The sequence below is a fragment of the Filobasidium floriforme genome, assembly GCF_021052385.1.
Source record: "Filobasidium floriforme strain CBS 6241 chromosome Unknown HD553scaffold_23, whole genome shotgun sequence".
NCBI classification, from domain to species: Eukaryota; Fungi; Basidiomycota; class Tremellomycetes; order Filobasidiales; family Filobasidiaceae; genus Filobasidium; species Filobasidium floriforme.
In genome coordinates, this window is record NW_025763644.1 from 517,832 (window position 1) to 528,967 (window position 11,136).

Consider the following 11,136-nt stretch of genomic DNA (forward strand, 5'->3'; position numbering starts at 1 on the left):
AGAGCTGCCTAGGCCTTTTACGACGGGGTCGTTGGTGCGAAGTCCGGCTCAGGCCGAGTTGATCGAGATGGATAAGCGGAGTGGTTGGGTTCGTCCTCGTAAGTGCAAGTTATACTATTCTGCCCGACCCCCATACTGAGACGTTCAAGCAGTTCATTGACCCTTAAACCCGTGCGACCTGATTTTATGGATCTAGCTCTTTTCGATCAAGACGTGAGGAATCGATCGGCTACGTCCGGAGGCTTTACGAGCTCTCGACCTTGTACTCTTGTAGCGTTCACTAATACTGCCGAATCGTCCGAAGAGGTGGATTTGAGCAGGAGTTTGTGTCGGACAGAAGCGGTGACTCACGATCTGGAAAATACTGAAAGTGCAAGGACTTATGGCCCATCTTGGAGGATCAGTGGGGAATCAGGCAGTCAGTGTCTTGTATCACGAAGCGCTGTGGAGAACAAGTAAGGTTGGCTTGGATTGATGGGTATTTTGATTGTTGATCTTTCGGTTGAGAGGATGAAAGGAGGCTCGAAAGCTGTAGTCAATATGCAGCTTGACTTCATCACTCCTGGATGTAACGATCGAGCCATCTTAGCTTTGAAGGTAATGTTGCGAATCAGATACATCGCTCTAAGCATGTGAAATGCGGTAATGTAGAGTGATAGTCTCACTTCCTAGTCTGCTCCTGTTACGGCTGATACGCCCGTGGTACATATTCCGCTTTCGACTGGGAGTAGCACTTCTCTACCAGTCGATCATGTCCTCTGGGATGAACGAGCGTGTGTTTCCCTGCCGTACCCGTTGTATGTAAGGGAAGCCCTGGGAAAAACCTGGAGTCGTCATGTCAAGTGCCATAAGACTGCACTCCTGACTCGCGACGGAACATAGGATAGTTTCGTTACCAAATCCCACGAATGGGTACAAAGGAATTCAGGTAAACGATGCTTCTCGGCGTGATAAGCGGATACACCGTTGTCGATCTGATCGATCGATCGATCTTTCGAACAGCTATGTCCTCGACGCAGCTTCGGGGCAGAATTCGAAGATAGGTTATTGCAATGAAACAAGAGTAGCGAAACAGAAAATGACCCGCTTACGCCCGCAAGCTGTATATCGACATGAGGAACAGCCTGACCATGTTGCTAATGATAGTATTGAGAAAAGGAACGTTTATGGCATGCAACAAGAGGCGCAGAGTCAAGGACGGCGATAAGGAGGTTTTTAGGAGGATGAGTTCCCTTTCATGCTTGTAAGGGGTAAAAGTGATGGTCTGATATCATCGATCGAAATTTGTTATTCAACCAACCTGCCTGTCAAAAATTACGCGCCTATATATATCGACTGTGGCGGCGGGGCAAAAGACCTAGACAAGGAGAGCACAAGCGTAAGCAAAAGACCTAAATTTACCTGAACGATCTCGATATATCGGAACAACAGTTAACATTGGCCACTCGCATAATGGCACGAACCGATAGATCTCCCAGGGAATTGGAAGTATTGGGCGGACGCAAGTCACGTCATGACGTGACCTGGCCCCGAAACGCGGAATCCACCAACGGGCAAGGCTCTAGCATTCAACCAACCGAGCTCGAAGGAGACATTACGAGCATTACTTCGCCTATGCAGTCGTTGTCTGTACACTCGGATGACCTTGGCAGCCAGTCCTCTCAGTCGTTGTCTCGGCATACTAAACGTACTTACGGAGAGGCCGTGTCACGAGACGATGAACCGGATCCCCAACAGCGTGACTCTACGCCTGCCGGACATCCCTCTCGTCTCGGTGATACCACAGTAGGGAAGCATCAACCCGACATCTTGGAGACGAACATCTTGTTCAAAGAGGAAACCTATGAGACGGACGACGGGACCGATCGCCTATTCAGAAACTGCAGCCGCTGGTCTGACCGCAGCAAACGACGTAAAAGGTACATCTCCCCAGGTCACGAGACTTCGTCGGCGACTCATTTCTCGGCTGATGATCGGCACCACCGGGCACCTAAGAAAAGACCGCTCAACTCAGTAGCTTTTGCAGGGATTCATTCCGATGAAGACGAGTGAAGAATTTCATTGGGTATCACTTGCATGTATAACCGCTTGGCGACACGTATATCATATCAGATACGTAATGATGACCGTTATAGTCTCGTCGGCCTAGGAGTTCCTGATCGGCTGATCTCACATTCGCGTCACACTTGAGTTTGGGAACAAGCGATGGTGTTCGTGATGGAGGACTATTAGACGTCGCAAACATACGCGCTCACCCTGACTGTACTGGTACCTCACCCTGATGTTCAGCGCATAGAGCTTTTGTCTATCGTGCTAGAAGTGGAAAATCACAGATTCCCAATACACCATCCAAAACAGCTTCGGCGGAAGAGCAGTACGCCCATTTCTGCATGACTCACAAGAACCTTTTGAACGTGAACTTCTGCCTTGAAGAAGCTAGCGATGACCTCATTCCTTTTTGAGTCAGGGATAACGATTCAAGCGGTCGGAACCTATCTTGAGATGTTTCGCCTACCCGATAGATTCATAACAGCTGTCAAGCTTTGCCAAAGGGGATGCCGTCATTTACATCCAATCCAGGCTTGAAGCGATGGTATTCCGTCACGACCCGGTTAAACATCCCTGCTCGGAACGTTCTCCTGGCCGAGATCTAAGCGATACACATTATGCGTCGACAAATCTCTCTGTTGTCAAGCCAACGGAAGCGCGACCGTAACAAGCTATCAACAAAGGATCATGGTGAAAGGAAGTTTTCGGTATGCCACAAGTGTAAGGAGGTCTCGAAAGGAAAGAGTCTCCTTTCATCTTCGGTAGAGGTGAACACCGCCCACTGCCAGTGGGTTCGAGCATTGAAATATCACCTTGCGCCAAGATGCATATATATCTTGAGCTTCGATGCGCAAGACAGATTACGCACTTCATTCTCGTCTAAGTAAGCAATCCACACATCGATCGGCACATCAGTATGTCGCAAGCAGAGCCGTCCACCATGGCTGCCGAGATATTCGCGCGACAACACAGGGCGTCGAGAGGGTTGGGAGAGCGGAAGCCACCTCAAACCAGTTCTTCACTCCGAACCTCGATTTCGGCCGACTACAAGGAAAGCGATACCCGCCAGCCGGAAGATGAAATGTTCACCGCTATAACACAATCGCTCGACACACTATCTGTGGGCTCTAAACGCCCTCGCAGTCATGAACCGGAAATCGACGATTACGGGTCTGAGCTTCTCAGTGATGCATCTGACGCTGATGATTCGGATCTCGGGCACTCTAGCCAGTGTGCTGACGAAAATCACAAGAAAACGGATGAGGCGTATAAGTTCAATAGGAAAAGGTTACTGGCTCGAAGGAAAAGACGTCGTTATTTTGCCGAGGGGAGCGAGACTCAAGAGTCGTTGGGCACTACAGCTCATGGAAGTGAAGGATCTTCTACTGGGAAGAAATGACCTTGGGATAGGGGGGGATAGATGGTTGCCTTGTATCACGCCTGCAATAAAAATCCCTTGAGAAAGGGCCGATTGAAAATGACGTTATTGATTGTGATCGATGACACTAATGGTTCAACATCGTGTCTACCACGTCATTGTCTTCAGACCGATTTGAACAGATGTGTATGATCTTGTCTGTGGGCCCTTGAGTATACATTACTATACAATGATCAAGCCGCACAACTATTTCGAACAGGGTCCGCCGTGGCCCTCCTTCCCATCCTTTCTGGTTCATGGATAGCTGATGCGGTTGTATTGTCTCCCCTCCTGTAATGCAGCGGTAACGCACTTTGAAAATCATTCGTATGCTCGCAAGGGTCAGATGAAGATCGTAAGCTATCCCAAGCAGCAAGATACGTTTGACAGCTTGCCATGTTCGCTGCAAGCGTACGTAGTGGAGAACAGACCAATATCTCACTCATCCACAACCATCTCAATAGACACTCCAACCTTCCAGCAGCACTTGATGACGGCAAGCAATCCCGTAGTCGGTGTTCCTCGAAGAACCTGGCAACCCGGGATTTTCAGATAACCCTCGTTGTAGCGATATTTGTAGGCAGGCGGCCTGACTGACGGTTCAATGATATATCGGGGTGAAGATTTCTTGCTCATCGTAAGATAGGCGGTTGTAAACCTGCGCCATGAAGACCAAGAGAAGTTCGTGATAGCTATCACGAGCGCTGTACACCGGTCACTGTTAGTCTGAACCAGCGGTTGATTCCCGGTTGTCGTGGCTTGCGCTTGATGGCTATTTTATCCACCAAAATTGGTTCCGATGTTTCACGGACACCCGTAGACGGCTCAGATTCGGTCAGAGGCACTATTCGCTGCGGCAATGTGCGTGCCACCCTGTCTTGGAGAAGGGAATGATCTAGCTGATGAACTAGGCTCATGATCGGCAGCAAGTGGCTTGCGTGGATAACCACGGGTTTGGAGCGCCAGGCGAGATCACGCGCCTTCCGGCTGAAACGGCCCTTCCATTGATGACTAGGGGTCGCGTGTGTCGCTGCAGACGATGCATACCAGCACGAGCTGATATATTCGAGTAATCTTGCCCTTTTGAGCTTTTCAAGCGGGTATATAGACTACTCTGTCTAGAAGATAGACAGACATAGCCGCGTACACCATGTCGATGACGCCGAACCAATCGAACGAAGCGAACAAGCCTTTGCTCGAAGGTGACGGGACAAATCAAATCCTAGGAAAAATTCAAAGCCTCGCTCAATACTATGGAAGCATTCACTTCGCGCGACCCGACTTAAGAGCCCTAAGCTCTACAATCCAACCCCTTTGCAGCGGGTGAAGTTAGCTTACCCCACTGCCAGACAGCTAATCGACTCAGACCCCTTGTTGCGAGAGCTCGAGCGGGCGATGACAGAATCCCTTTCTGCTGACGGCGGTACGCCTGGCTCCGTATTCACTTCTTCTGAGCCCGTGCAACGTGCATGTGGATCCCCAAACACCAGCACTGTCTCATGCACAAAGAGATCCTTTGGGGAAATTGACGAGTGCTGCAATAGTTCCAAGAGGCCAAGATTCGACTGTTGATCGGACAAAGGCATCACATAGTGAGCGATGGTTGATCGATCTCTCGGCATTCGCCTATCGGGAATGGCAAGGCTCTCTGATTAGTGTCCAGAATAGAAGTGGAAAGAAATTAGCATTGCCCCTAGCTTACTGCAGCCGCGAGGATGTAGCTTCTCGGATACTCCTTTGTGATACGTGATATCGAGCGATCGCGCAATCTTCGAGAAACAGACTTTGATTATTATGGGAGAATCCTTTGCGTAGATGGCGCGGTTTTATCCGTTATCAGGATCACTGTCTTCGTCGCTATGATGGGGATCTGAGAGTGTGGAAGAGAAGCCGGAATGGTTCGCAATCAAGATACTCCATTCCCGGGGTACACTATGCGCGAAGTGATACGCCTACACTGCTCCACCAACCATGATTCGAGCTTCTCAATCTCAATCAGGTGACCTCGGTCCCAATTGCAGCACAGTTCATTAAGCTACCTTTGTACTCATACAGGCGAGTTGATTAGTTCTGGCGTCACTGTAGGCCCCCCGGTAGCAGGGAAGAGGGGACATAGGGCGGGCATACAGGTGACCTTATCAATTGTCGATTCGAAGTTACGCCATTTTGAGAAGGCTGGTAGATGGCAGCTGACTATCATCAAGTAAGGAGAGAGAACAAAAGAAGTCCCTTTGCAGCCTGTTCGCGAGTGAGTATAAAGTCTAACACTTTTGCAAGAGCTCCTTAACGGCTAGAAAGACAAAAGTTTTCAACGCCTACTCTTCAGGAACGCAAGATCTCACTGAACCGAATCATCAGACAATGGGGTACGTGAACAAGCTCACAGCGGAAAACGAGGCATCTCGTAGAGAGATGCTGAAGAAATACGAGACCGCCAAGAACTCTTCTCCTCCGGGCGCCGAGGAAGAATGCGGCGAGCAAAGCCCCTGGTATATGGCAGTCAAGGATGAGGTAGTCAACGGTATTATGCTCATTGATATAGTTCGAGTGTTTTGCCATGGAAACCAAGTCAAGAAGAAAAAAGCCAACTTTACTTATCAAATGCAGCTGGAGGTAGAGAAACTGTGTATAGGCCCTACCAGAGAAGAATATGAACGTGATGACCCTGACAGCCGAGCGCTAGCCGACCTGGCTAATGACTGGCAGCCAATGAATGCACCCGAGAATGAAGAACATGCTTTCAGCATGGTGGATCACAACGAGAAGATTCTAGAGCGCATGAGAGAGATACGCAAACCAGTTGTGTGAGTGAGTCGTTGATGGTGTGCCTCGCAATCTCTCGCAATCTGTACTAACTTCGGATTGCATTGCGTAGAATCCCTCGATTTCTGGATTATGATCATGAGCTACTGAAGCCGGAGTATTTCGAGACCCATCGCTCTGGCCCCAGCAGTTGTGCGGATGTGAACTCGGTTACATCGGGAACTGATTCGGAAAGTGACGAGGACACCACTCAGGCGAAGTTGCAGAGGATGGAAGGATCAGAAGCGAAGTATCTTACTGTTCCGGGTCTTTCCGCAGTAGCCCCATCCACGAAGTCATTGAGATCGCCTGCGGAGTCGATCAAAAGTGATGGAAGCGAATCGGATGGTCGATCGAATGGTCTTTATTCAGACCGTGTGCCTTCGATCACCTTAAACACCCCACCGAATGATCGAATGAAAGCTGAAAGCTCCTACTTCGCGGGATTCGAATTCAAAGATCCGTCTCTGGAGAAGAAACCATCTCAGTGAATAGGGTCCACTCCCATAGTGAAACAAAGGGTAAGGAAGAGATGTTGGATAAGTGGTATACCGGAACGTTATCATTGGTCTGACTTGTTCACATTGATAGAGCAACAAGACGTTATGGAGCTCGTCAACCAGTCCTCGGCTACATCTGATCGAAGCTTTTGTGCCTCACTTGCAACTTGTCAGGTTTCTTGGAAATGTCAGATTGTGTTCGATCGATTACTGTTGAAATGTAACATAGCTAGAAACGCGGACGATTACAAATTTTGCTATCAAAATTTGAACTTTCTCGATGCCTCGCTGCTTGATGATGTTCCGTTTGTAGTACAGTCTGCAAGTCAAACTCGAACCAAGGGAACAGTGTGTGGATACAGTGTCCCCTACAACCACATTCATGATCGATATGCGGCCGCAGCATTGCTGAATGGTGGTCCGCGTTTTCGGACCATTGTCGATCAAGCCAGAGTATTAAAGATCGTATCGCAGCGCAGCCATGCCAATGCTCAAAACCATCCGCCATTCCTCCATTTCCCTCTGTTGGATTACTGTCAAATGGGACCTACCTCTCGTCAGCTGGAAGTCCTTCGTCCGTAGTGAGGCGGTTCCACGCGCATGTCGCGGCGTTTCACTTGCGCTTGCCTTGGACCTTTGAGCGCGAAACATCAGGGTGTATAGCTTGACCGATCGAGATCGGCCAAGATCGAGATCGATAGAGTCGAGAGCCTTTCAATTCATGATCTATGATTCGTAGACACTCCTTTGTATGTATCAATGAGGGTGACCGTTGCCGATCGCTTTACTGATCGAGCCGAGTTATCGGTACATCACTGACGATCTTATCGGCAAACAGGGAGAGTTGAAGCAATGAGCGGTACATGCCGAGTTACATATCGCGCTCGCAATTTTTCGTCGTAATTTCATACGGAATTCAGGTTGAAAGGAGACGCGGATGAGACTCATCCAACCGGCGTCGGCTATTCACTGGAGTCGATCAAGTCGAGCGATGCATTCATCTCGAGGGATCGTCATGATAGATGAATCGAGAAGCATCGATCCTCTCTATCTCTCCTCGTCTGGGAAGATTGCGAATGTGATCAAACAGTGATATGAAATAGGGAGGCGAGCTGACACGATCTGTTTATGATCGCTTATGATTGAGAATGTTGGACTGACAATACAAACAAAGGAATCACCATGTGCAGTACTCTATGCATACGGCCTTTCGGCCAGGGAGACAAGCGGCGAGAAGCTATCCGAAATTCGATTAATTTATCTGATCTTGTGACGACACTCGGCGCATCAGTGGACATCGACAGGGCAAAGCCCGATGCCACTGCCAGTTTCCGCACCTTAACGGCCTTGCAATGTGGCTGTGTCTGGTGTTCTCATCCGAAAGGAGAACAAAGGATTCCATCGCAACGGTCGTGTCTCCTGCTTATTATGGGAAGATAGAACGTAAGGAAGAGTCTTGTCAGACTGAACATACTGTCCAACGATGAGAATCGAGAGATGCCCCGAGATGGGAGCGTAGAGACACTGCAGAGGATTACAAGGTCAAGGATCACAAAGGAAGGCTCCGTCCAAGAATACTATTAAAGGCAGACCAAGTGCCTCAACCCTTGGTTGACCAGATCACTTCCCTTTGAGCTCGTTAACTCGCGATAGAAATCGTTTACATCCTTAGAGTCTCAACAATGACGGATCTCCTGCCTCGTAAGATCGAACTGGATAACCAGGAACGTAGAACTCTCGTCCTGGCGATCCAGCGTGCTTGGGAATACCTGCCAGCCGAATATCGCCATCCATTGTATGTGGGCACCCAGTGGTTGGAAAACATGGATCGAGCCTACATCGATGATCTGCGTGATTACTGCCGGCATCACTACGGTGCCGTTTCAGAGCGAGAGTTGACAGACCTCGTAGCGTATGAGGCCATGAGGAGAGGGTTAGCGATCACTGTGGAGGAGCAACAGGAGATCAGAACGGGACATCGCACAGAGCGTATCGACTTGCTGAAGGCCTTGAGGCGATATGGTCACAGTCAGGGTCGGAGGAATCTCGAATGGTTAGGTTTCATGTCTGAATGGAGATCTCGGCTGGAAACTTTACCGAAATCAGCCTCCTTGTTGGAAGATTCCGAACCCAGCCTCGACCCACTCGAGAGAAGGTCCACTCCCCCACCGTCTGATGTAGGTCTTGATGATCGCTCCGACTTCGAATATCTAGGGATAGATCGGGTGACACCCATACGACCTCGACTTCCTACAGGACAACGGAAGAAAAAGAAGGGGAGGAAGAGCAAGCATAAGGGGGTTGTTCCTGATGAAGTACGAGAACACATGCGAGACGACAGTTCTGAGAACGATACTGAAGGAAGCTATACTGACGAAGATGAAAGCTCCTTTGCTCAAGAGTCACCTTTTTTACGCCACGTATCTCGAACGCCGACTGTTCGAAGCGGAGCGTTATTGCCAGGGACATCCTCTTCCTCTCGCTCCGCCTCGTTTCCTCGACATACGCAGCCGCATGCGCCCCAGTATCGCTCAACCCGAGGGATAGATTCTGTTGACGATTGCGCTCCTCGCCCCGTCGCTTTAACTTCATCACCGATAGACTCAAGACAGCGTCGCTTTTCTACAGCTTCAGGCCGCCCCCATTCATCATACGAGGATCCGCCGTCTGCACACTATTCACACTATGCACCGCTACCTTCAGCGGGATCATTCCCAACATACAGCGGGTATCCGCCCCTATCGTATGGGGTCAATGTGAGGCCTTCGCCAAGCCAACAATATCACGCATCATACGGGTTGCATACAGGATCTTACACGTCTATGGCCGTCACGGGTAGTGCTAGATATCCCAGCGAGACCATAGCGTCTCGGGGTGCGCCAGAGAGCTACTCACAATTGCCCTCCGCTAGGCGGCCGTCGATCAGTCAAAATCCTCGGTCACCGTTGACCCGTGGCAGCCCGGACACCAGGGAATTGACACGTTCTTTCGGTCACTTGTCTATGTCCCATCACGGACACGGCGGTCCCTATTAGCGGATGGAGTAAGATTTTCTGAAGCGTTAATGAAAGGGCAATGATGTCGGTCAGGCTAAATGTGGCCAAGCTTGGATATCAGATTCTCTAGTTGAAATCAGCAAGTCTTTGAGGGGATCCTCGGCGATTAAGGATTCACGGACACTGGATTGTAAACGAAGGACACTTATATATCGCTCTTGTATATTATATCGCGAATAACATACATCGGAAGACTATTTCAGCTGCAGGCCTACCAGCAGTCAGCCAGGTATGTGACCATGAGGGTGCTCTGTACCTGCGGTATTTGCGCAACAAGCATGCGCTCAACCAGTTCCCGCCGCGGCCGCGGATGATCGACATGATGGCAAGGGAAATTATTATATGCTACTTGCCGGCTTGCCCTTTCACGGCCATCTGTATGCGATTGATATGACAATCTAGGTAGCATGGCGGAATGCCATCATTCCATAGGTCATCACGATCATCAGAACACTGTATGCAATCCGTCCAACGCCGCCTGAAGCAATGCACTTCCGATACTCACTGCTGGATTCACAGGATTGTCCAACAGGTGCCTCACGGAATAGCGAGAGATCATCGATCGAGATTTCGTGATCGTTAAAGAGAAATCCCTTGATTTCATGGTTCGGCGCCTGATCACGAGTTTGGATTGACTGCAATTTCCTTTGTCTGCGATGTCGTTTCACCTGACCTGAAGACCCGTTAGCGCGAAACGCCACCTGATGAGGCGTTTGATCGGTCGATGTCTGACGCAAGTGGTAACAAGTCGTCACCAAGAAGCTTGTATATGCAATGACGGAAGTCTAAAAGGATGCGACACACTAGTATGCAAAGCGCTAATGACCAGATCGATCACTCGTCTTGCAGTTGTACTAGTGTACGTCCAACTTCAAGAGAACTCTCGCGCCGAGACTCAGTCAAGTGCAATGGGATCGCTTTGCGTGGCCTTTGATGATCTTCGATAAAGGTCCTGAGTTGCCCACTGACCATTCAGCTCGTGATTACAATCACAATACCGGATCATACCAAGTGGCTTCCTTTCATCGACAGGCATGCAGACGACACCCATCCAAAACAAACCCTGCCGGAAGGTTCGCCACGGTACGGTAATAGCACCGAATGCGCTATCGAACAAAGGAAGATCAACTGGGAAGCTTGGCTTGAACAAGTGGCGGATCGGACGGTGTTCCACAGCGCCGACTGATTACGGATCCTCTCAGTGACGGAATCTGAACAAAGGGAGGTTTATCTCCAACTCTATCCGAGGGCTGTATTAAAAGGTTCATAAGGGCGCGGCTATCGTCCGCGAAAAAAAGAACCCTTCCTTATG

At 49.6% G+C, this 11,136-nt stretch overlaps 3 protein-coding genes across 3 annotated transcripts; all 3 read left to right on the forward strand.

The window, feature by feature from the left end:
* The first annotated feature begins 1,395 nt into the window (after window positions 1–1,395).
* Window positions 1,396–2,183, forward strand: HD553DRAFT_318110 (uncharacterized protein). The gene has a single exon (XM_046180835.1). The coding sequence runs from the start codon at window positions 1,453–1,455 to the stop codon at window positions 2,050–2,052; it is 600 nt and encodes a 199-aa protein (XP_046033765.1). The 5' UTR covers window positions 1,396–1,452; the 3' UTR covers window positions 2,053–2,183.
* Window positions 2,184–2,965: 782 nt separating this feature from the next.
* Window positions 2,966–6,759, forward strand: HD553DRAFT_326311 (uncharacterized protein; the record flags this gene model as incomplete). Its single annotated transcript, XM_046181687.1, has 11 exons — window positions 2,966–3,419; window positions 3,610–3,687; window positions 3,769–3,821; window positions 4,047–4,103; window positions 4,202–4,327; window positions 4,393–4,488; window positions 4,596–4,789; window positions 5,282–5,364; window positions 5,522–5,669; window positions 5,761–6,270; window positions 6,342–6,759. 11 exons carry the CDS (start codon window positions 2,966–2,968, stop codon window positions 6,757–6,759), a joined length of 2,217 nt encoding a protein of 738 aa, XP_046033766.1.
* A 1,691-nt stretch (window positions 6,760–8,450) lies between these two features.
* On the forward strand, window positions 8,451–10,771 carry HD553DRAFT_326312 (uncharacterized protein; the record flags this gene model as incomplete). Its single annotated transcript, XM_046181688.1, has 2 exons — window positions 8,451–9,642; window positions 10,674–10,771. The coding sequence occupies 2 exons, from the start codon at window positions 8,451–8,453 to the stop codon at window positions 10,769–10,771; spliced, it is 1,290 nt and encodes a 429-aa protein (XP_046033767.1).
* Between the last annotated feature and the right edge of the window lie 365 nt (window positions 10,772–11,136).

Excerpts from the sequence above, each read along its gene's own strand:
- HD553DRAFT_318110 (XM_046180835.1), top strand. The coding sequence starts at position 1,453 with ATGGCACGAACCGATAGATCTCCCAGGGAATTGGAAGTATTGGGCGGA.